At 57.9% G+C, this 24,074-nt stretch overlaps 1 protein-coding gene and 1 long non-coding RNA gene across 4 annotated transcripts; one reads left to right on the plus strand and one right to left on the minus strand.

Moving 5' to 3' along the window:
* The first annotated feature begins 143 nt into the window (after window positions 1-143).
* Window positions 144-24,074, plus strand: DDX11 (DEAD/H-box helicase 11). 3 transcript variants are annotated; one of them, XM_015244917.3, is made up of 27 exons: window positions 144-268; window positions 4,690-4,837; window positions 5,707-5,961; window positions 6,547-6,633; window positions 6,894-7,042; window positions 10,439-10,484; window positions 11,283-11,390; window positions 11,547-11,634; window positions 11,941-12,158; window positions 13,610-13,762; window positions 14,503-14,549; window positions 14,879-14,958; window positions 15,747-15,791; window positions 15,891-15,958; window positions 17,157-17,195; window positions 17,370-17,481; window positions 17,575-17,706; window positions 18,178-18,290; window positions 20,267-20,339; window positions 20,636-20,739; window positions 21,361-21,510; window positions 21,776-21,844; window positions 21,960-22,060; window positions 22,389-22,473; window positions 22,757-22,835; window positions 23,019-23,173; window positions 23,251-24,074. In XM_015244917.3, exons 2-27 carry the CDS (start codon window positions 4,694-4,696, stop codon window positions 23,293-23,295), a joined length of 2,745 nt encoding a protein of 914 aa, XP_015100403.1. In that variant the 5' UTR covers window positions 144-268; window positions 4,690-4,693; the 3' UTR covers window positions 23,296-24,074. The 3 variants fall into 3 exon arrangements, with proteins under 3 accessions (XP_015100403.1, XP_072810785.1, XP_072810784.1); XM_072954684.1 differs by having other exon boundaries at window positions 22,762-22,835; XM_072954683.1 differs by having other exon boundaries at window positions 22,762-22,835; window positions 23,019-24,074.
* Window positions 19,155-22,775, minus strand: LOC140691327 (uncharacterized). The gene is made up of 3 exons (XR_012066941.1): window positions 22,372-22,775; window positions 21,770-22,005; window positions 19,155-21,591 (listed from the first exon to the last, which is right to left on the minus strand). It is a non-coding gene; the product is annotated as an uncharacterized lncRNA (long non-coding RNA).

The raw sequence follows: 24,074 nt of genomic DNA on the forward strand, positions 1-24,074 counted from the left end.
CGCACGCGCAGTGGCCTGGAGCGTGCTGCGCAGCGTGCTTTCCCGCGCGACGCTAACGGAGACGACCCGAGCCCGCCGCGCAAGCGCAAAGGCACAGAAGGGAGAACTCCCGCCCCTGCCGAGCCCCGGGACGCGCACGCGCAGTGGCGCAGAGCGTGCAGCGTGTGGCGCGCTCCCCTGGGCGCTGCGGACTCCGCGCCCGGCTTTCAGGCTCAGCTGTGAACCTTTGCTTCCTGGCCTCGGCGGAGCAGCCCTGCGGGTGAAGAAGGTGAGCGCCGTGCTCTGGGTAGACAGCTGAGGACGAGAGGAGAAAGGACAGACTCCGGTGGAAACGCCAAGGGGCGCGGTGAACTGGCGGCGGGAAAACGCCCGAGACCTGGGGCGGAGCCGGCGTGTGATTGGCAGGCCAGACACCAATGGGAGGGCGGGGGAGGCCGCGGGGCGGGGCCTGCCGGAGAGCGGGGCGGTGCTGCGGGGCGGGGACGGTCGGCCTCCTCCCCGAGCGCCGTGCTGGGGGAGCAGCTTCCGTTGTGTTACCTGCTGGTCTCTGCAGCGCCGGAGTGTGCGCTGTTACCCGCCTCCTGCAGGTGAGGAACCGGCTCAGGGATGTGAACCTGCGTGAGGATACAGGTGGGGTCCCTCTTGGGTGCTCCCACCCCAGAGCCCCTCTCCCTCTCCCGGCATCAAGGCCGAGTGTCCAGGCGGGAGGACTGGGGTGGATGGAACTGACCAGTGGAAATAAAGCTCAGGACGGAGCTGGGAGGGAGACAGGACCAAGGTGAGCGTGTGTGTTAGGCCCTGGCAGCTCGCAGCGTGCGGTGGCTCTGGGTTCACAGCAGGTGCAGAGTAGCTTCTCAGCTCTTGGGGCCGTGTTGTCTGCCAGGTGTGTGAAGTTAAGTCACTTTAGGAGCCGAACAGTAGGATCGTAGCTGGAACGTAGGCGTCTCATCTGCTCAAGCTGCCGTAACAAAACACCATAGACTAGGGCGGGGGGGGGGGGGTCTTAAATAATAGAATCGTGCTCCTCACAGGTCTGGAGGCTGAAGTCCAAGATGAAGGTGCCAGCCCGTCCGCCCCTGCCGAGAACCCTCTTCCTGACTTGCAAAAGCCCCCTTCTCACCATGTCCTCACGTGACTGGGAGAGAGCCTTCCTGTTCTTACAAGGCCACCAGTCCCTATAAGGATTAGGACCCACTCTCAGGACTTCATTTAATCGTAATTAGCCTTTTCATTTAATGTTAATTACCTCCCACAGCCCTGTCCCCACATACAGCCCCACGTTGGGGGTTAGGGCTTTAACACATGAATCTGGGGGAGGCGGGACACGATTCAGTCTGTGGCAATAGTTAGTACCTGAGTAAATAAGTGGTAACTGAAGACTGAAGAAAATGAACACTTTCAGAACAAGTGTGTACCTGCTTTCACGTATCTTCCCTCATCTGACGAGCGTGAGGTTTGCTGTGCCGTGGATGCCTTCGCATGGGCAGGGGTTCTAGGGAAAACTCATCACGTCCTCCACGCAGCCAGCCTGAAGAGGTCAGAAGTCACACCGAACATCCTCAGTAGCGCTGAGTATATCCATTATTCATGGGTTTATCTAAACCCTTCTTTACCTTACGGCTTAGCTGTGCTGCTTCTGGAATAATGAGATCTGTAATTGCCACCCACGGAAACGTGAAGTAATACTTACACTCTGTATTGTTCCGTGTTGTCTTTCTGAAGTTTGGTAACCAAGTCTTTCTTTTCACCCCACTTACCCCGGTGGGAGGAGGATCAGTGGTGGAACGTACAGCTCGGGGGCTGGGAGGTCTGGCAGGTGTGCCTTCAGATCTTGGATTCAGGCACTTGCTAAGTGATTGTGGGCAAGTCACTTAACCTTTCAGAGCCTCAGTTTCTTCATCTGTAAAACAGACCTAATAAAAATTCTGACTGCATAGGGTTGTGGTGAGGTCACGTGAAAACAGTTTGAAACCATTAAAGAACTGGCCATCGGACTAGATACTGAAGTCAAGTCATAGACCTCCTCTCCCCACACCTCGGAAGAACAAAAACCCCCACCCACTGCTCTCACGTCAAGCTGGCTCTTCACCAGGTTTTTATTGACTTACTGCTGGGTGCCAGAGCACCTCTTCTGAGAGCTTGTGGCCGGGAAGAGCAAGATAGACGCTGTTCTTCCTTTTATGCTACGCATTTTCTAGTAAATAAAATATGGTCAGATGGTGCTAAGCGCTAGAAAGAAATGAAATGCAGGGTAACCTGGTTAAAGAGTGACTTAGAGCAGAGCGGTGTGTGTGTACTTGGAGGGGTGGTGTTGGACCATAGGAGGGTGGCAGATGGAGGGAGGGCCTCCCCCAGGAGGTGAGCTGAGTCCTAAATGTTGAGGACCCCACTGCCCAGCAGAGGGGCTGGCAGGTGTGGGGTGCAGGCTGATTAGATCACTCCTGGCGCCCCCCCCCAGCAGTCTGTAGGCTGTCCAGTGATCTCTCTTTTTTAATCATAAGATTCACTTTATTTTTTAGCAGATTACATAATTTAAAAAAATTTATTTTTTATTAAAGTGTAGTTGATTTACAATGTTAGTTTTAGATGTATAGCAAAGCAGTCCAGTTATACATACATATATATTTTTTCAATTTTTTCCAATTATAGCTTATTATAAGAAACTGAATATAGTTCCCCGTGCTATACAGTAGGTCCTTGTTTATTTATTTTATTTACAGCAGTGTGTATCTGTTAATCCCAAATTCCTAATCTATCCTGCCCCCTACTTCCCCCTTGTAACCATAGTTTGTTTTCTATGTCCATGAGTCTGTCTCTGGCTTGTAAATAAAATTTATATATATATATATATATTCCAAATGTAAGTGACATTATATGATATTTGTCTTTCTCAGAGTGTTGATCTCCAGGTACATCCATGCTGTTGCAAATGGCAGTTCATTCTTTTTTATGGCTGAGTAGTATTCCATTGTATGTGTATGTGTGTGTGTATGCATACACCACATCTTCTTTATCCAGTCATCTGGATGGACATTTAGGTCGCTTCTGTGTCTTGGCTATTGTAAATAGTGCTGCTGTGAACATTGGGGTGCATGTGTCTTGAGAGGAGAGGCTGGTCAGATTTTCCTCTTGGGGTTTAGAACTAAGAGGCATGAAGAGACTTGGCTTGGCAGTGGGAGCGGAAGCCAGGAGGCGGAGGGGCAGAAGAGGCTGTGTGCCGGCTGGCACTAGGGAACAGAAGCCGTGAGTGTGCAGAGGAAGCCAGCCATGCTCCACCTGCCATGTGACGGGGCCGCAGAATGGAAATCCGTGGCGTTTACCTGTTGGTGGTTCCTGGAGCCGGCTTGGAACCTGAGCCGCTCTGTGGGGCTAGCCTGCAGGAAGTCCCACCCTGTCAGTGGCCTCTGTTCTTGGTTTCCCCAGGTGGTCTGTATTCTTTATCTTTTCAGTAAATCTCCCTTTCACTTAAGCTAGTTCTCTTGCCACCACATGAGTTGGACTAAAACAGCCGTGTGGCCCTGGGCTTGGACCCTGGATTTCCTTTTTGAGCTGAGTCTTTGGTTACTTAATTTCTGTAAGCATCAGGATCCAACCACCAGTGTTGTCCAGGTCAGATGAGACCACAGAAGTCGAAGGGCCAGCGGAGCACCTGGCACAAGGCAGGTGCTCCAAGTTTCTCGGAGCCTTTCTCCCCCTCTGTGCTGCAGTGGGTTTCCGGTCACTCATCCCCCCTCATTTTGAAGTGTCCTAGTTCTTTTTTTTTTAATTTAAAAAAATTTTTTTATGTTTGACCATTAAATGAAGTGTCCTAGTTCTAAGTCGTCCTTCTTGGTTATGTCTCCGCCTCTGTCCTTCTCATTTTACCTGCCCCTAAACTGTCCTGGGAAGGACAGCACGCAGGCCCTTCCCCTCGGGAGGGACCTGACCTGGTCGCAGTCGCCCCGAGGCCAGTTCCGTAGCAGAGGTGTACGTGGGCCTTAGATTTATACGTATTTGGACTTAGGTCAGACGAGCCTGTTTAAATAGCTCAGAGCAGTGATTTCCAAAGAGAGAATGGGGCCAAGATGGACGACAGTGATTAAAGGAAGAAAGGGGCTGTAAAAGCTGTCACGGAGAGATCAGGGTCAGAAGGGAGGGGAAAGATGAAATAAACACGGGGCAGAGACGTTTGCTGAGACCTCGGCCTGCAGGTTCTGGGAAGCCCCTCCAGCTGGGGCCCCGCCGCCCTGCAGAGACCTCCCCCTGTCGGGGGGCCCCCTGGAAAGCTCTTTTTCTGGAAACGGAGGCTGGGGGGGCTGGAAGCAGAGTGGAGAGGCCCGGCGGGGAGGGTGGGGGTGCCCCGGGGAGAAGCTGCGCTGGCTCTGCGGCCTTCCCGGCGCAGGGGTGAGAGGCAGGGGACGCAGGGGAAGAAAGCAGTCACCGCGCGACGACTCTGGGCCACACCCCGACCCCAGGGCGCAGGCCTTCCCGGGCTGCGCCCCGGTCCGGGTCGGTGTCGCCGGTGGCCCTCACACTTCTGGAGAGGCTTCCTGGGGGGTGCGTGAGGGAGCGTGGTCTCCGCTCAGGAAAGTGTGCGCCGGAGGGAGAAAGTCCCCCGCGAGCAGGGACCACCCCTAGGGGCTGTTCCCGCGTCGGGGCGTCGGGCCAGCATGCGGGGCTGGCTCACAGCGCCCCGGTTTCCTCCCCCAGGCCCATGGCTGACAAAACCCAGGAGGCTGGTGGCGTCCACTTCCCTTTTCCCTTCACACCCTATTCCATCCAGAAGGACTTCATGGCAGCGCTGTACCAGGTGCTGGAGGCTGGCAAGGTCGGGATATTCGAGAGCCCCACGGGCACCGTGAGTATAAGAGGTCGGGCCTGGGGAGGGTCTGGGGGACGGAGAGAGCCTGTCCGCGGCCACCGGCGGAGGCCTCGCAGCTTGAAGTGAGCAGAGTGGTTCTCCCTGGTGGTCTTTCTGCGTCGTAGTTGTTTATCTGAATTAAATTGTCGAACACAACCTGTCTGCAGCCCGTAAACTGCACGCCCCTCCTCACGCGTCTTCACATCATCCGTCTGCCTTGTCTGTGTGTCCAAATCTCCCCGTTTTATAAGGACACCTGTCCTAGCGGGTCGGGCCCCCTCATCTTGACTAAATGCACCTGCACTGACCGGACTTCCCAATAAGGTCACGTGAGGAGACACTGGGGGTCGCGGCTTTCACACATGAATTGGGGGGGGGGGGACACAGTTCAACCCATCACAAGGACCAACGGAAACTTCTGGTCTTTAAGTGAGGAGTTGTGTTCTCCAGAGTAATTGGTTTGCTTTAAAAACCTCTGAACACGGGACTCCGGGGCGACGACGCTGAATGCAAGTTAGAGCCGGTGCGGTGCCGCCAGCCAGGGCGGGTGTGGGACTTCATGCTGTGCGGGCTTTTGGCCTCGATTCCTTTCCTGGACTATTTTCAGATTTCCCCATTCTAATTGTGGTAACTTGCAGTACTTACATGTAACTGGATAAGCCACTTCCCGTCCTCCGGGAACAGTGCGCCGTAAGACTGAAGACTTTCTCTGCACTTCTCCCCTTGTCCTGTGTTTCCCACCGGTTCTGCCCCCCCATCCTCTCCTCTCCAGGGCTGGTATTTAGTCAGGCCGTCCTTGAAGGCTTTAAACAGAGTGGGGAAGGTGGTCTGGGGCGCTTTCTCTGAGGGCACTTCTCTTCCCGTAGGGCAAGTCCTTAAGTCTTATCTGCGGGGCCCTCTCCTGGCTCCGAGACTTTGAACGGAAGAAACGCCAAGAGGAGGCTCGTATTCTTGAGGCCGGAGCCGCCCCCTTAAACGACGGGGAGGACCAGTCCCCACACCTCCCGTCACCGTCGTCCTGCCAGGAGACCCCAGGCACCCCGGGGGCATCAGGGGAGCCCGACTGGGTCACGCAGTTTGTGCAGAAGAAAGGAGAGAGGGACCTGGTGGACCGACTCAGAGTGAGACTGGGTTACTAGAGGTGGGGGATCCCGGTGGTTGGGCCTCTGTGACGGTATCAGGTCGATCCGAGCTGGATGGCGTGTGTTCCGTCCGCCTCCCGGGCCGAGTTTAAGCTGGAGTCTACAGGCCTTCTCTAGACAAGGGGTCACAGTTCCTCACCTGGGAAGGGGACCTGACTGTCGCCAGTGGCTGTGTGCTTCAGTGGCTGTGGCCTGGATTCAGGGGTGCACGTGGTTGAGAGCCCGTGGCTCTGGGAGGGAGTGCACACTTCCTGCCATGAGCGTGGCTGGGGGCCCTGGGGCCCAGGGTCTGCAGCACCGGGAGGTTGGCCGGGGAAGGGGAAGCTGCCCGTGCGAAGAGGCCCTGCACTGAGCCCCTGGCTCTTCAAGAAAGGTCTGGCTTAGGGAGGGTACCACTCAGCGGTAGAGCGTGTGCCTAGCATGCACGAGGTCCTAGGTGCAGTCCCCAGTCCCTCCACTAAAATAAATACATGAAAATAAATAAACCTAATTCCCCGCCCCCCAAAAGAGAGGCCTGGTCTGGGGCTCCCACAGACCCTCCCTCCCGTCTGGCTGCCCCCCCAGGAGGAGCAGGTCCGGAGGAAGAAGCGAGAGGAGCGCCTGCAGCAGAGCCGGCACCACGCCTGGCTCAAGTCCGCCGCCAAGCGCCCGGTGAGCGTCGTCCCCAGGACCGTCCAGCCCATGTCACACGTGTCGGTCCTCGGGGGTGGGGGTAGCTTGTCGGGGCGAGTGACCAGGGCCTCCGCCTCCCCAGTCCCATAAGGCGCCAGGAAGCGGTGAAGCCTGTGCCCTATGTGGATGGCGTGTGTGTTGTCCTCAGTGGGGCCACCCGAGGCTGCCTGCGCCCCAGAGGTGGGGACACCTGTGCTGAGGTTTCTTTCTCTGTCCCCACTGGCCGGGGGCCTCCACAGAGACAGGAAGATGAAGAGACTGAGCGTCTCCTCCACCTGAGCAGGGAGATGCTGGCTGCGGGGATGGGCTCCGAGCAGCTGGACTCTGAGGAGGAGGAGCTGGTCCTGGCCGAGTACGAGAGTGACGAGGACAGAGCCGCGGCCAGCGGGTAAGAGCAGGGGCCCTGGGAGCCGGCCCCTTCCTCTGCCCAGAGAGGCGGCTTTTCCGTCACTCACAGGGCGCCGGGGGTGGGATGCCAGCACTTGGCCCTTTGCTCCCAGCCAGGCTGCCCCTTGGGATGGGATGGTGACAGCAGTGGCCAACCTTCTCGGTGGGCTGGGGCCGGTGTCTCCCCACGCCGTCACAGGACCCCACCGCCCGGTAGGGCGCTGTGCCTTGGCCAAGGCCGCCGGCCCGGCTCTGAGTCTCAGGCTCTTAATACCAGACCGTGCCGAGTGCAGCTTGGGAGGGAAGCCCTCCAGGTGGCCTCAGCCAAGCTGTTCTTTTCACTGACTGGTCCCAGTTCATAGCTTTCTAATTTGTGAGCTCTGAGCTCCTGCGTGAACTGGAAGCACTGAAGGTACCGACTGGCCGTTTCTAGGCCACGCTGCCCTGTGAGGCCCTCCCTCTTCTCTCAGGCTGGAAGTTCACAGATGCCCTTGGCGCGTCTCCGGCAGGTGTGGCTCGTCTGGCCTCCATGTTGGCGGCTGCCGAGGGCTGGGGTGGCTGTGACAGTTTTTTTTCCTACTCAGGAGCTTGACAGTTTCTTAAGACAGTGAAGTTGGCCACACCAATCGATTCTTCCTTTTACAAACACTTTCTCTGTAGCGTGAATGCTGTTTGACAGCATTTTACCCACAGCAGAACTTCTTTCGAAGTTGGAGTAACTCCTCTCAAACCCTGCCACTGCTTTGTCAGCTGAGTCTATGGACTTCTCTGAATCCTTTGTTGACACTTCAACAGTCTGCACAGCACCTTGACCAGGAGTAGATTCCATGTCAAGAAACCACTTTCTTGGCTCATCCGTAAGCAGCAGCTCCTCACCCGTGAACGTCTTACCCTGAGATTGCTGCAGTCCAGCCCCAGCGTCAGGCTCCACGTCTGATTCTAGTTCTCTTGCTGTTTGCACCACATCTGCAGTGAGTTCCTCCTCTGAAGTCTTGAGCCCCTCAAAGTCATCCGTGAGGGCTGGAACCAGCTTCTCCCAGACTCCTGCTAACGCGGATGTTGTGACCTCTTCCCGTGAATTGTGGAAGTTCTGCGTGGCGTCTAGAATGGTGACTCCTTTCCTGGAGGTTTTCAGTTGGCTTTGCCCAGATCCATCGGAGGAATCACTGTCTATGGCAGCCACAGCCTTACAAAATGTATTTCTTAAATAGTAAGACTTGAAAGTTGAAGTGACTCCTTGACCCACAGGCTGCAGATGGATGTTGTCCAAGCAGGACTGAACGTCTCCATCAGAGCTCCTAGGTGATCCGGTGCCTTGTCAGTGAGCAGCAATATTTTGAAAGGAATCTTTTTTTCTGAGCAGTAGGTCTCAGCAGTGGGCTTAAAATATCCAGTAAACCATGTTGTCAGCAGGTGCGCTGCCGGCAGGTTTTGTTCTCCCACTAACAGAGCACAGGCAGGGTGGATTCAGTGTCATTCTTAAGCGCCCTAGGGTTTTCGGAATGGTCAGGGCGCACTGGCTTCAAGTTAGTCACCGGCTGTTTCAGCCCCTGCGGGAGCCAGCCTGCCCTCTGAAGCCGGGCGCCGACTTCTCTGCAGCTGTGAGGGTCCTGGACGGCGTCTTCCCCCAGCGCAGGGCTGGCGGTGGTGGTCACGTGCATGAGGGATCTGAGCTGCGTCTCCCGGGGAGCCTGCTGCTCCACCTGCACGTTTGTGTCGCAGAGACGGCTTCCTCCTTAAACCTCGTGAACGAGCGTCTGTCGGCTTGAAGCTTTTCTTCTGCAGCTTCTTCACCTCTCTTGTACATTTAGCATCATATCCAAGAAATCACTGCCAACACCAATGCTGCGCTGTTTCCTTATGTTTTCTTCTAGGAGTTTTATGGTTTCAGGTCTTAGGTTTAAATCCTTAATCCATTTTGAGTTGACCTGCCAGTGGTGTAAGACAGGGGTCTAGTCTCATTCTCGTGCATGTGAAGATCCAGCTTCTCCCAGCAGCGTGCACTGGAGAGACCGTCTTCTCTGCGCTGAGTGTTCTCGGCCCCCTTGTCGAGTGCTGGTGCCTGTGAGCGCAGGGGTTTGCTTCTCAGCCCTGACTTGTGCTCGTCGGGCTGTGTGTCTGCTTCTACGCCCGTGTTGCTCTGTTTTGATCCCCACAGCTTTATAATACAGTTTGAAAGTGCTGATGCTCCCGCTTTGTTCTTCCTCTCAAGACTGTTCTGGCTGTTCGGGGTCTTTAATGGTTCTGTATGATTTTTAGGATTGTTTTTTCTATCTGGAAACTTGGTAGGGACTGCACGGGTCCTAGAGACGGCTTTTGGTAGCACAGGCGTTTTAGCAGCAGTAATTCTCACTCATAAACGGGATTGCTTCCCATTTGTTTGTGTTTTCAGTTTCTTTCATCAAGATCTTGGAATTCTCAGCGTGTAGATCTTTCACCTTCACTGCGTTTCCTCTAAACCCACTTTGTTGAGAGTTTTTATCATGAGAACTTGTTGGATTTTGTCTAACGCTTTTTCTGCATCTATTGAAATGATCATGTGGTTTTTAACTTCCATTCTGTTTATGTGGTTTATTCACATTTATTGATTTGCTTATGTTGAACCGTCCTGTGTCCCAGGGATAAACCCCACTTGATCGTGGACTATGATCCTTTCAGTGTGCTGTTCAATTGGGTTTGCTGCTGTTTCGTTGAGAATTTTCGCATCTTTCTTCAGCGGGATACTGGCCTGTAGCTTCCTTGTGGTGTCCTTATCGGCTTTGGTATAAGCAGTGCTGGCCTTGTGAAATGAGTTTGGGAGTGTTCCCGCCTTTTCAGTGTTTTGGAAGAGTTTGAGAAGGATCGGCATGATTTCTTTAAACGTGGTTGAATTCCCCGTGAAACCTTCAGGGCCTGGTCTTGCCCGCGTGAGTGCTCAGAGGCCTGCCTCGAGGCACGGGTTCAGGAGCCGCGTTAAGACTTGTGACCCGGCTCAGGGCTGAGATCCCCACTCGCTCGCACGTCCCACTCCTCCCCTGGGCCCCTTGGGGACAACGTGAGTGGAGAACTTGAGTGGAGTCTGTGAATGTTCAGGGAAAAAGTGCCGTTTGGGGTCCGGGCCTCGGCTAATCTTGCAGGTTAGCTTCTAAGGCTCCCCGTGCCCCGGCCTCTGGGGACACACCTGCTGGCTCTGAACACAGGGTCACCTTATGCGGTCCTGCTGACTTGGGCACCACGTGGTGTGTGACTTGAATCCAGGCCTTTCACACAGCTGCCTGGACAGTTCTTTACTCCTCTCAGAGCCCAAGGCAATAAGCATTTCTGCCTTTAAAAAAAATAGAATTTCTTGGGGAGCAAAAACAAAAAGCAAAAGCCTGAGAAGATACTTTCTGTGCATGTGTGTTTTTCCTTCTCTCAGAGCAGACGAGGATGAGGATGACTTGGAGGAAGAACATGTAACCAAGGTGAGATGCCACGTCCGGGGTCGTCTGCTGTGTCGAGGGCTCTCACCCGGGGAGGTGGTGGGGGCTTGGGGCTGTGTCTCCAGCCCCGACCCCGCTTAGTCCCCAGGTGCTCCCTAGGCAGGTGGGCTGGGCACCAGGGAGACTCCTGCACCCCCGGGCATCGGGGACAGCCTCCGGCCAAGGCCCCCGGCAGCTGCCCTCCGCCTGGGGTGGTGGGAGGCGGGGGACGGGGTGCCCTGCGCTCGGCCCTCGGTGCAGGCCCCCTCGTCGGTGTGACTGTATTTGCACAGGGTGCTTCGAGGTGTGCGTGGTTCTGACCCTGCTCAGCTTTCACGCACGGAAAACCTGGTTTTCTCTGTTGAAATGCGATGTTCTCCCCCATTTTCCTCCTTGCCTCTCCTCGCTCTCCTAAATCTTGGAGGAGAGCAGAGAGAGAGTTCAGCTCTGCCTCCTCCTGTCTGACGGCCAGCCCATCCTCCAGGCCCTGGGGGGGTGACCCTCCCCCCACCCCCAGACTCTGGGCCTTCTTTCCACGTCAGGAATCTGCACTGAGGGGGACTCCCTTTCCTAAGGTGGCCGAGCCCCCCAGGCTCCAGATCAGAAGCTGAGCGTGACTAGGGGAGTGGGAGGCCATCCTGTGGGGTGGGGACCCTGGGACCGGGCCTGGGCCTCCCTGAGGCTGCTGTGGGTGGTCACCTGCTTCAGGTCTGTGAATAGGGCCTCTCAGTCCCTGGCTCCTTGCTGTGGAGAATGCTGGGGTGTCACGGTCCCCTCCCTGAACCCCCCTTTCCCAAGCAGATTTACTACTGCAGTCGGACGCACTCCCAGCTGGCACAGTTTGTGCACGAGGTGCAGAAGAGCCCCTTCGGCAAGGACACCCGGCTCGTCTGCCTCGGCTCCCGGCAGGTGAGCAGGTGTCTGGGCCCTGGTGCCGCCTTGGAAAGACGCGGGGCCCAGCAGGCTGCACAGGGCAGGGCGGCCCCTCCGGCCTGCTGGCCTGGAGGGAGACGGGAGCCCCAGGCTTGCTGTCAGCATGTCTCTCCTCCGTCCTCTGTCTTGCAGAGCCTTTGTGTGAACGAGGAGGTGAGAGGGCTGGGCTCCGTGCAGCTCATCAATGACCGCTGTGCAGAGATGCAGAGGAGCAGACACGGTAGCCGCCGCCCCGAGCTGGGCGCCCCGGCGGGGAGGGCCGGTGGGAGTGGCGGGGACACGGGGAACCCTGCTTCCGTCCTAAAGAGCCCTGTGTGGAAGGGCTTCTGCCTTCTAGTCCGAGTCTAGTCTGAAGCTTCGGCTGTGAGGCGATTTTACAGGCTTTTTCTCAAGAAGACAAAGTAAAATGCCAGATGTTACCATGAGACCGAAGCAGCAGTTCTGGGATGCGGGTCTGGATGTTCCAAACCTGCTCCCGGCCCCGGACAGTTGTTGCTCTTTCTGCCTTTGCCCCTGCGCCCCTCAGAGAGGAATGGCATCCCCGAGGAGGAGGAGGCGGCGGCCGGGAGGCGGCGGCGGCGGCGGCAGCAAGCCACCTGCCCCTTCTACAGCCACGAGCGGCTGCAGCTCCTCCGGGACGAGGTCCTGCTGGAGGTGAAGGACATCGAGCAGCTGGTGACCCTGGGGAGGGAGGCTCGGGCCTGTCCCTACTACGGGAGCCGGCTCGCCATTCCTGCAGCGCAGGTGAGGACCCGGAGGTAGGGCCGTGGCTCTAGGCTCTGAGTGTGCCTAGGAGGGCGTTCTCACTCTTAATTCAGGAGGGTGTCACCGGCCGTGGTGGGACCGCCTGACACACCACCCCCGATGACGCGTCAGTCAGTCTCTCCAGGTCTGTAGTGTTGGAGGGGCCCTTGGTGGCCCTGGGCTGCAGGGACAGTTGACATTATCATGAGGGATGGGTGCATTCCTAGTGAAGCCACAGCGGGAAACGCCGGGGCAGAAGGTGGGAGGAGGCCCACAGGGAGATGCAGAGCTCACAGAAACCTCCACATGCGCCCGGAGTGCGCGGCGCCCTCAGCGCCCGTGGGAGCCGCCTTCTGTAGACTTGCTGAGTCAAGTGTGCACAGTGATGTCGTTGTCACTGGGTATGATTTAACTGTTTCCTTGCTGCTTCCTTAATGTGAATGACAGCTGGGAAGGTGATGTCACTCGTGGAGAATTTTGTATGATCAAGAGAAGGCTGACAGAAGTTAAAGGTGCAGGGAGCTGTGTTAGTGCCCCTTGTGCCTGGTGGGCGGGCGCTGGTCGGCGTGCTGCCCTGGCGCAGTGTGGCACCTCCCGGGGGGCTGGGAAAACCCCAGCCCCACAGTTGCCCCCTGCCCTCCTGGGGTCAGTGGGCACTTGTGTGGCAGAACAGTAAGATGTCCCGAAACTTTGATGATCTCAACTTTTAAGGCACTTTTTCCCTCGTTCTTTTACAATAGCCTGCTGAAGGGCTGGCGCAGGTGTCACTTACATTCTACACGTGAGGACACCTGGGGCCCAGAAGGTTAAGTGGTTCATCCATTTTCTCACAGCAGATGAGATACGGAGCCAGTATTAAAACCTGGCCATAAGGTTCTAGTTTTTTGGATTTTCACTCTGTCAGTGTCCTTTTAACAGGAAAACTGTGGTAACAACATAGCACCTAAGAAATCTAGAGAGAACTTTTACTTTTGTTACCACCACCCTATCCCTTAACCTCATTTGAGACAGAGGTTGTCAAGCCCATTTTGCAGATGAGGAAACCGAGGGCCAGAGGTTGACCTGCCCAGGGTCGCACAGCTGGGCAGTGGCGGCCCCGGGACCAGAACCCAGGGCTGCTTTCTGGCCCACCAGTGCTTTCCAGAGTGTTCTGAAGAAACTTGGTGCTTTGGGCTGTCCTGGGGGCAGACGGGGCTCAGCAGCAGGGCCCAGGCCTGCCCCTCGCCCTCCCCTGTTCCACCCTCGGTTCAGTCAAAAGTCCCATCAGTTCCAGTGTCATCTGTTTCATGTGTCTGACGTCCCCCCTAGAACTCGGTGCTGAAAGCACAATGCGTGGCTGTAGCTTTGTCTCCTGAACACGAATTCCTGGCCGGAAGTGGGACCGTTCACACCCTGGCTGGGGGTGGGAGGGGCCCCACCGCCGCCACTCAGGCCGCCTCTCCCTCTCCCAGCTGGTGGTGCTGCCCTACCAGACGCTGCTGCACGCGGCCACGCGGCAGGCGGCGGGCGTCCGGCTGCAGGGCCAGGTGGTGGTCATCGACGAGGCCCACAACCTGATAGACACCATCACCGGCGTCCACAGTGTGGAGGTCAGCGGCTCCCAGGTGGGTCGGGCACAGGGCCCACGGCCCGTCAGATGCTGACTGGCTCCCCAGCAGGACCTGGGCCTGGGGGCCCGCCCGACAGTGGGCAAGCCTCTGGTTCTTCTCCAGCCTGTGTCACCCCGAGTCCCTCCAGCCCAGCGTGCCACTAATGCGGTCTCCAGAGCGTGGTGGTGGGATGACAGGCAGAGGTGGTCATGCGGTTGGGTGGTGCTTCTGTCGGTGCTGCTTTGAGGGGTGCTCGTGGCCTCGGGAAACCACTGCTGACTTCTGCCCACTGTGCCTGCACCACGTGCGGGGCCTCTGATCTTCACGCCGACGCTGCAGCGGGCCGGACGCAGAGGTCAGAGGTTTAAGCACTGTGCCTGATGTCACCCAGCCAGCATACACGTGGAGCCAGGATCTGACCACTGATTTCTGACCCTCGATGGTCCAGTGCCGGGCTGACCTCAGGCCAGGATGTGACGGTTGCTTTGAACCATCACTTAGCAGACAGCACATCTTTCCCAACCTAGAGAAAATGGGTGGGGGCGTTCATTACCTGAGAGTCACTTTTTTCCCCAACCCACAGTGGGCACACAGCAGAACCTGCCTTCCCGCCCCTCTCAGCTCCCACCAGCCTGAGGGCCTCGAGAACCCGCCCTTCACCCTGATGGCAGGCATCTCTGGGATGTTGCTGCCCGGCCCCAGGCTGCTTGCCCAGAGCCCCGTTGTCCGTCACACCATTCTCTCTTCTCTCACAGCTCTGCCAGGCCCATTCCCAGTTGCTCCAGTACATGGAACGATACGGGTGAGACTCGCCTCCTGAGGGGAGGGAAGGCCCTGCTCAGCCTCGGCGCCCTGGGGGCGGTCTCGGGCCCAGACCCCTTGCGGGTGCCCTTTAGCTCTGGTTCGTTGTGGCACGTGCCCCACGAAGGCCAGGGGTCTCGGGACTTAGCAGTTGGCCTTGGAGGCCTTAGGCCATGGCCAGCCTTTCTAATGCGAGAGAATGTGTAGCTCATGTCCCAGCCAGAAAGGCAGCAGACAGGAGGGCCTCAGCTCGGGGTCCCGGGGGGATGTCGGGGACGGCACGTTTATTGGGTTCTCCCACCGCCGTGACGTCCATTGGCTCCTCCCCAGGAAGCGCTTGAAGGCCAAGAACCTGATGTACGTCAAACAGATCCTGTACCTGTTGGAGAAGTTCGTGACCGTGCTGGGCGGTAAGGAGTCTCCCCAGGTGCCTGCCAGGACCCCGGGCTCTCCGTCTCTCAGGAACTGCCTTGGCCACCGGTTTGGAAAATTGTTATTGGTCTGACCTTGCATCTTTTTTCAAAACCCTGGTGTATTTGCCCCGGTTCCAAGTCCCTTTTATTTTGCCAGGCCTTACTCCACAGGTGGTGGTGGTCCTAACACACTGTTCTGTAGACGTGCGGGTGGCGTCTTCTGTAGCGGTGTGGGGACTCGGGGTGGGAACCTCAGGCGGGTGAGCTGGGGCTCGGAGCAGAGGCGGGGCCTGCTCTGCTGGGTGAGCCCCACGCGGGGACTGGAGTCTGGCTCCGGGTCCTTCCTTCTTAGCATAGTTCCAGGTCACACGCCCTTCCCTTGAGTGTGGCAGCCCCCCTGCAGGCTTTTATGGGAGCTGAAGTGCAGAGTGGCAGCGGGGGTCTCTGGAGGGACCTTGCACTGGCGCCCTTCACCTCGTCTGTGCTGGTCACCTCGCAGCCCAGGCATCTCCTGCTGGCGCTGTGTGGAGTGGGTAACCCCGTCCCTGCCTCCTTCTCGGAGGTGCGGAAAGGATGATGTGGCCAGGCTTGGGCTGCATTTGCAAACACAGGGTCAGACCCTGAGGCCCCCGGAACCCCCTGCTCTCTCCACCCTGTCCTTTGGGTGCTGTGAATGGCCAGAGACTCCTTCAGCTGGGAGTGTTCCCACTCAAAAAGTGCAGAGCAGAGTGAGAAGGTGGGGGCCAGAGGCCCACTGTCCTGACCTGTTGGATTCTCTTTTTTAGGCAACATTAAGCAGAACCCCAATACCCAGAGCCTCTTGCAGGCAGGTAAGAGCTGGACGGAGCCATTGCTGAGCATCCCTCAGGGACCTGACAGCTGTGGCCTCGGGGCAAGGACTCCAGGGCCCTTCACTTATCTGTCTGCAGGGACGGAGCTGAAGACCATCAACGACTTTCTCTTCCAGAGCCAGGTCGACAACATCAACCTGTTCAAGGTAGGGGTGCTCAACTCTATGTGGAGGTGTCCACGGTCCTTCCCCCAAGGACGCTGTGTCAAGACCAGGGAAGGAACAAAAAGTAAATTCCGTCTGTTCTCAAAGCGGTCTGAGGTCTGAGGTCTGAGGTCCCCCACGTAGGTGGACATGATTCACCCTTAAACACAGCTGCGTGTGAGCAGGCGGGTTGATGGGTCACAGGTGGTGCCTCTCCCCGGACATGACGGGCTCAGACACTGCAGGTCTCCCTGGCACCACCTTCCCCTGGGCTCTGTGTGGGACAGGGACTGCTTGGTGGGCCTGATCCTGCCGTGGGGCCGAGGTGGGTGAGAACTCAGCTTGGCCTGGCCCCCTATCCTCACCCTCCAGCCTGGGTGCGACCCCAGCCTCCCATCTTTGCTCCCTCTAGATGCGCAGGCCCTGGTGCTTGACTGACACCCTCTGTGAGCCTGGTTTACTAACCACACAGAGCAGCACCTGTGTCCCCGGCAGCGCAGGCCCCGTGACTCCAGGTTGGGAGGGACCATGTCATTCAGGAGCCAGGGACATTGGGCTTCTCAGCTCAGGAAGGCGGCCCGCTCGCCTTCCTTCACACCCGCCGGGCCCCGGCCCGGTGGTGGCCGCAGTCCGAGTGGCCTCTGATTCCTTCCTCCCCCGGCTCCGCTTGTATCCACGCGGCTGCCAGGCCCCGAGAACCCCTCTTGTGTTGATCCCCCTTCTCGTTCCCGCGCTGCTGCCCTAGTGCTGGCTCTCCTCTGGTCCTTCCTGTTCTCCTTGCTCCCATCTCTCCCCTCTCATGTCTTTTACAAACCACAGTCCAGTGAAGCTTCAGGGGCCCCACACCCTGCGCCTTGCTCTCCAGGCTCTTGCTATGCACACAGCCAGGCTCCTCCACGTGCTCCGGAACAAGCCTTGGTCCTCCCTCCTTTGCTCGTGGGATTTTCTAAAACCCCCTCTTAATCTTCAAGGTCCAGCTTAGCCGTCACGTTGAAGGAAAGTGGAGGGGACGTGGCCATCATCAAGCACCTTTAGAGAGGGGAGGGCCCCGTGTGTGTGCGCGTATGCGTGTGTGGTGGGGGCACAGCAGAGGAGGGGCCTCTGGAAGGAGGCTGGCACGGCCACGGGGGCTTCAGGCGCCCGGGAGGTTTGGGAGGTGGGCAGGCTTCCCCAGGGCCCACATCCGGGTTTGGTTTCGCAGGTGCGGCGCTACTGTGAGAGGAGCATGATCAGCAGGAAGGTACTGCTCCCTCCCCGTGCCTTTCCGCCCCATCCTGCGGGGGACCTGGGGCCCCTGGGTCTCCGTTCTTCCTGTTGGGCGGCTGGCCTGGGGCCGGCAGGGGGCCCAGATACCTGCTGGCGGGGTCGGTTCCAGGCTGTCCCCTCTCACAGCCACTGCTCTCTCCTGTCCCAGCTCCTTGGCTTCACGGAGAGGTACGGAGCGGTCCTCACGCCCTCCAGGGAGCAGCCCAGGCTGTCTGGCTTCCAGCACTTCCTGCAGAGCCTGCAGCCCCCGGGGACCAAGGGTGAGTCAGGAGGGACCTGGGGTGCAGCCCGGCCACAGGGAGACCCCGCCCCCTGTCCCGGCTCCCAGACCCTCTCCCTTCTGCTCTTTGCAGCTCCTGCAGCCCCCGCAGCAGAAGGAGAGGACGGGGCGCCACGGCTTGCTTCCCCACTGATGCACATCGAAGGCTTCCTCGCGGCTCTCACCACTGCCAACCAGGACGGGAGGGTCATCCTGAGCCGCCAAGGTAACCCCAGGAGGAACCAGCCCGGAGCCGGGCTCCTTCACTCCCATGCGGCACCTGGCTGGGTTGGGACGTGGAAATGGGTGAAAACTGGCTGCCTGAGACCTATGTAGGCGGTGGTGGTGGTGCAAGGGCACAGAGGGGCTGGGAGCCGGGTTCTCTGGGCGCGCTCACAGGAGGAGCCACATGGCCCAGCACTGAGGTCAGGTGGGCTTCACTTCAGCTGTGGTCCCATCACCTGCGAGCTGCATGACTTGGACCAGTTTCCCCCCAAACTTCCGTTCCTGGTGTGAAAAGGGAGAGGAGGGTGCCACCTACCTCAGGGCCCTCTTAGAGATGAAGTTCTGATCTAAAGAGAATGTGGTATTTCTGTGGCTCCTACGTGGACCCGTCTGGACAGCCCGTTTGCCCCAGGTGACGTCTCGTTGGGCCTGCACCATCCCCTCCGTGTAGCTGTCTTTTGTCTTTTTCCAGGCAGCCTCAGTCAGAGCAGCCTCAAATTCTTGCTCCTGAACCCAGCCATGCATTTCGCCCAGGTGGTGAAGGAGTGCCGGGCAGTGGTCATTGCGGGGGGCACCATGCAGCCGGTAAGGACACGGCCCAGCTTCGTGCCCCAGGTGTGGGATGGAGACGGGGTGGGAAGGATGCTTCAGGTCCCACAACCAGAAAGGGGTTGGTTTGCGCCGGCCAAGCAGTAACCACCAGGTGGCGCTGCTGTACTGTCTCGCTGCTGGGGCCTTTCCACCTGCCTGGGGGCCCCGGGGTCCAGGGGTGGGGAGGGGTGGGCACTGCCGCTGCTCTGGTGTTTCTGGGGGGCTACACACCGTCTCTGCAGCTAGGTTACCCCTTGAGTGTATCTAAGGACAGGATTTACGGCTCTTCACCCCTCCGGACCCGTCGGTGTTTCCTAGCCTGTTGGAATCACCTCTGTAGCTGTGGTTTTCCCCACTTTTCTGGTGTGTAGACAGATTTTTATTCACTTGTGTATTAAAATCATTTATAGTTGTTGTTTTTGATGCTCAGAGGCCTCAGACTTGGCCTATGGGAGCCCCTCATGCTGCTCTGGTCCCTTTGACACTACCCTGCTCTCAGCACAAAAAAAGTCCCAGGCTCACCTTGCCCCAGGCCTGGAGTCGTTCATTCCTCCGGGGTGCCCTGGTTTCTCCGGATGGGGTTAGTACTTAGCCCAACATCCGGGAGCTGGGGACGTTCACAGTGCTCCCGGGACGCCAGCACTCGTAGGCTATTTCAGTGGACAGGCCTAGGAAATAGCTCTCGGAAATCATGAATTCACAGTGCTATTTCTATACGAAAATCAGTCATTTCAGGTGACCTCCCACGGTATCTCTCAAGCTGCAGTTTGGTTTCTTATTACATTAACATACTACTTACCTGCTCTAGCCCACATACACCTAGAACAGTTTGAGGGTTACACCAGTATTTGAACCAAGTGCTGATTGAATTTGCTTACGTGCATTTATGTTTTGCCCTTAACACACCAGGGACCTGCAGTCACTCAAGCCTTTCTGTGCGGATGTGTCCTGAGTCCGACAGGCAGCTAGGCTTTGTTTCAGTTTTACAGTTCGCCTTCTTACTTTCCTAATTAGTTTTAAAAACAGGTCACCATCTGTATGGGTCAAAGGTCAAAAGTGTGACACGACATTCAGGGGCCTCCCTTTGCACCCCTCTCTGGCCTATTCCCCATTCCCATAGGTAACCATTTTTTTAGCTGCCAGTCTCTCCTGCCAGTGTTCCGCTGTATTTTCTTTTTTTTTGCAAAGATAAGCAAGTAAGGTTTCTTTTTCCTTTCCTTGTTTATTTCCATCCAAGGTAGCGTAATCAGTTTTGACTTACAGGTGTGTTCTGGCCACCATGCCTTCTCAGTCCGCAGGGTTGTCTGTGTCCCTTCTGCTGGCTGCGTGGTTCTCCACGGGGTGGGTGCAGGACAGCTTGTTCAGCCAGCCCCTCTTGGAACACAGACTGTTACAAATCACTTCCAGAACCATCCTCGTGCAGACAACACTTGATTTGTGGAGCTGTACTTCAGGGAGGGGGTTGTAGGTTCAACAGTTAAAATATGTCTCATTTGTTAAACGTTGTCAGGTCCCCTCCCACAGGAGCTGTACTGTTCCGTAGCCCACCAGCAACCTGTAAGAATGCCTGTTTCTCCACAGGCTGGTCAAACTTTGGAACTTTTGCCAGCTTGATAGGTGAAAACCCTGGAGCGCTTTAAAAATACGAAAGCATATACGTCTTCCCACTAGAGATTCTCATTCAGTAGTTTGTGCTGGGGCCTGATCATCATTTTTTAAAAAGTCTAAGTGGTGATTCTGTTGCACAGCCTGCGCTGAGAACCTCTGTGTTCCCAGAGGCGGTTCCCGTGGGCGGTTTAGAGGCTGCCAACACTGGATATTATTTTTTTTCTTTCAGCTAATTTGTCACGAGCCTTTCCTTTTACCTCTTTTTTCTGTTCTCGAGTCCTTGCCACCTCCCAGGCCAGACTTCGTCTTCCCTGCCCTGTGCCTGGTCCCTGGGAGATGACAGCTGCCCTTGTGGCCTGCAGGTGTCCGACTTCCGGGAGCAGCTGCTGGCGTGTGCCGGGGTGGAGGCTGAGCGAGTGGTGGAGTTCTCCTGTGGTGAGGACCCATGCCCAGAGCGGGGGCCGCACTTGGCATCATGGCCTCTTGTCATGGTTCAGCCATAGGCCATCATCAGGCCAGGGGCTGAGGCCACAAGGGGGAGACATGTCCTCTGCCAGCTTCCCGTCGCCAGGCTCTCGTGCTTGTCCCCTGCCCCACCTGTACGGAGAGGCCTGAGCATTGCCCACTGGGTCCTCTGGAAATGGGTAGAGGGTGGGTGCTATGAATGGCTGTTCCTGGTCTGAAGGGTGGGGGCGCTCCTTCTGGACTCCAGCCCCACTGGGTCTCGCCAGGTCACGTGATCCCTCCAGACAACATCCTGCCCCTCGTCGTCTGCAGCGGGCCCTCCAGCCAGCAGCTGGACTTCACGTACCAGAAGAGAGAGCTACCTCACATGGTTGGTACCAGCCATCTGGCCTTAATGCTGCTTTTGCCAGGGCAGGAGACAGACTGGGGCTGAGAGCAGGCACTCTGGCCACTCCTGGGCCTTCAGGCACTGGGGGAGTTGACACCGGGGCCTCCCATCACTGCTAGCACCGGACAGACCATATTCGGATGTTACCGAGGTCGGAGCCGCCCCCATGCTCACCCCTCCAGCTGCTCTGTGAGCTTCCTTCAGGATAAAGCTCCTGGGAAGGTGTCCTCTCGCTGTTCGGCTCCATCGGCTCCCGCCTGGCAGGGATGCGGGCACTGGGGGCACGACTCTCGTGGCGCCCCTGGTGTTCTCAGTGCCAGATTTGTCACAGATGGTGCTGCATCCCCGATTGCCCGTGGGGACGTTGGGAGCTGGAGGAGGACAGACTCAGCGGCATCTCCTTAGTGGGTTTAGCTCTGGTGTGTGAGCACAGTGGCGTGTCAGAGACGCTGCCAGGAGGGGTACACTCCACCCTGGGGAAGCCACCTGGCTGTGGTCCCCTTCCCTGACCGGAGTCACCCGTGGGTCCCTCTACTTGGTTTGGAGCTGTTTAGGGTTGGGGCCTTGGCAGTGGCTCCATGGAGGGCTCCTTGTCTCCCACAGATGGATGAGACGGGACGCATTCTCTGTAACCTGTGCAACGTGGTCCCAGGAGGGGTGGTCTGTTTCTTCCCCTCCTATGAGTACCAGCGCCAGGTCCACGCCCACTGGGACAAGAGTGGCCTGCTGGCCCGCCTGGCTGTCAGGAAAAGGGTGAGCAAGTCTTCAGCTGGACCTCCCACTCATGAGGACAGTGGTACCGAGTTCTTCTGGGGTGTCTCGTGCACATCGAACCTGTTGGGGGGCTTCTTTGAGTCCTTGCCCACCACTTCTGATCCCTGATAACCCTCCAGAGGAACTCCCCAAAGCTGCTGACTCCATGGGCGTCCCCAGTCTGGCAGACGTATGGCCAAGAGCAGACCCAAGACCCAGGCACACTGAAACCCTTTCCTGGGAGACATTATCTGTTTACCTTCAGATATTTCAGGAGCCCAAGAGAGCAAACCAGGTGGAGCAGGTGCTGATGGAGTATTCCAGGTGCATTAAGGTGAGAGGTGCAACTCCGAGGCCTTGGGTCCAGAGAGCATGTGGGGTTGGCAGCTGAAGATGTTTGGGGCGGCACCCGCGCTCTGGCTCTGCAACTCTGGGGCTGTTTCCTGCAGCGCTGCAGCCAGGTGGGGGGCATGGTGACGGGGGCCCTGCTGCTGTCTGTGGTTGGAGGGAAGATGAGTGAAGGCATCAACTTCTCTGACAACCTCGGCCGGTGAGTAGGGGGCTTCTCATCTCCCGGGGCTCTGGTGTCACCCACCCCTTGCTCCAGGCAGCTGCAGCCTCTGCCTTCTGAGTCTGTGTCTGCGCTGATCGCTCAGGTCAGTCATCTGTGCAGGGCACTGATTTGACAGCTCTGGATCTGGCCCTTTGGGGCCAGATAGAAAATTAGGCAGACCCTGACTTTATCAGGACTCAATTCTTGGTCTAGACTGGATGTCTTAGCTGAGAAAACCCTCTCCAGGTGGTAGGGATGAGGGGAGAGGCTGAGGGAGGTGTGAGGACCACCCACACACCACGGCTCACCTGTGCTTCCGCTCCAGGTGTGTGGTCATGGTGGGCATGCCCTACCCCAACATCAGGTCTCCAGAGCTGCAGGAGAAGATGGCCTACCTGGACCAGACCCTCGTGAGTACCTCCAGGGCTCCAGAGGACGAGGAGAGGGCGCCCACAGCTGTGGCTCCCCACTGCCCCTTGCCGGGAGCCGCTGTCGCCAGCGTGCTCCAGAGGAGGGGACACGTCTCCACGCCCTCTTGAGCTGCTCCCTGCCGCCACCTGTTTTACTGGCTGCTGGCACTGTGCCCAGGAGGCCCCGGGTCTCACTCTGAAGCCTGGCCATGTCACTGTCACAGGAAACACTAGGCAGGAGGCAGGAAACAACCCTGATGGCTGTCCCCTTTGCCCTTCCCAGCCCAGAGCCCCAGGCCAGGCACCCCCCGGGAAGGCGCTGGTGGAGAATCTGTGTATGAAGGCCGTCAACCAGTCCATCGGTGAGCTGGGGCTGTTCCTGGCTGGTGAGATGGAGAGTCGGGCCTGGATGGTTGGAGAGGTGACAGGAAAGAGGGGTTTACCTGCCACCTCCAACCCAAGGGCTGAGCAAAGGGAGGAGACCCAGTAGAAACACACGTGGGGGAGGCAGGTTTAACTCAGCCCCAGCCCCTGTTCCCGCCCAGGCCGGGCCATCAGGCACCAGAAGGACTTTGCCAGCATAGTGCTCCTGGACCACCGGTACGCCCGCCCACCTGTCCTGGCAAAGCTGCCGGCCTGGATCCGCGACCGCGTGCAGGTCAAAGCCACCTTTGGCCCTGCCTTTGCTGCTTTGCGGACGGTCAGTCCTGCCTTTCTCTTTCCCTGAGAACCGCCCACACCCCAAGCTGGCGTCTCACTGTCCTCCCCTCTCCCCAGTTCCATCGTGAGAAGTCTGGCCCTTCCGTCAGCCTGCCCACTTGAGATGGTGTCCGTCTGGGGCCTGGTCTGCAGGCATCCTGCCTAAGAAGATGAAAGCCAACAGGAGGAAGTGAGGCTGATCCTGCAGAAACAGCGGGCCCGGCCCCCCTAGACCCGTCCCATAGCCCGGCACTGCCCTCCCGGGGCCCGGGTCTGTCCCGCCTCAGCGTGGCCCAGCATCCAGCTCGCTGCACGGAATCCCGGCCGGCCTTTGTGACAGCTGCACAGGCTGCAGCATCCCAGCCCTTGTTTCTCAGTGTCACCTTCTTAAAGGGGACACGGAGCAGGCCCTTCCTGTCTCTCCCTTTCTCACTAAAATTAGCTGCTCTCAACCCTTCACCCCCTCCTGGAGATGAAGAACGTCCCCCTTCTCCACCCTCTCCTGGTCACCTCAGCCACCCTCCTCCCCCAAGTCGTTAGGACCTGCCTGCTCCCGGCCCGCCAGCTCCCTGGCATGGCTCCAGGTCCTCCAAGCCAGCGGTACCCTCCTCCCTCTCAGCTGCTTGAGCAGCTCCGAGACACCTTCCCCGCTGACATCAGCAATTACACCGAGGGCCATTAGGCGCTCAGCAAGGCTATTTTTAGAGAAACCGAGTCTGTCACTGAGATGTGTTTTCCTGGGTGCAGATACACCTCCTCCGTCTGCCCTTGCTGACTGCACCTCTCCCGCCCTAGTCCCCCCAGCTGAGAGCAGCGGGAGCGGGACAGGCCGCAGCGGAGGGGCGTCTGTGTTCCGCACGGTAGGGCTTCTTAGTTAAAGGCGCACTGCTGGCTTACACCCA

Source organism: Vicugna pacos, chromosome 34 (genome assembly GCF_048564905.1).
Source record: "Vicugna pacos chromosome 34, VicPac4, whole genome shotgun sequence".
Classification (NCBI taxonomy): domain Eukaryota; kingdom Metazoa; phylum Chordata; class Mammalia; order Artiodactyla; family Camelidae; genus Vicugna; species Vicugna pacos.

Excerpts from the sequence above, each read along its gene's own strand:
- DDX11 (XM_072954683.1), top strand. The coding sequence starts at position 4,694 with ATGGCTGACAAAACCCAGGAGGCTGGTGGCGTCCACTTCCCTTTTCCC. Across the intron at positions 6,634-6,893 it reads AGTCCGCCGCCAAGCGCCCG|AGACAGGAAGATGAAGAGAC; the intron begins GTGAGCGTCGTC and ends GGGCCTCCACAG. Across the intron at positions 7,043-10,438 it reads GACAGAGCCGCGGCCAGCGG|AGCAGACGAGGATGAGGATG; the intron begins GTAAGAGCAGGG and ends TCCTTCTCTCAG.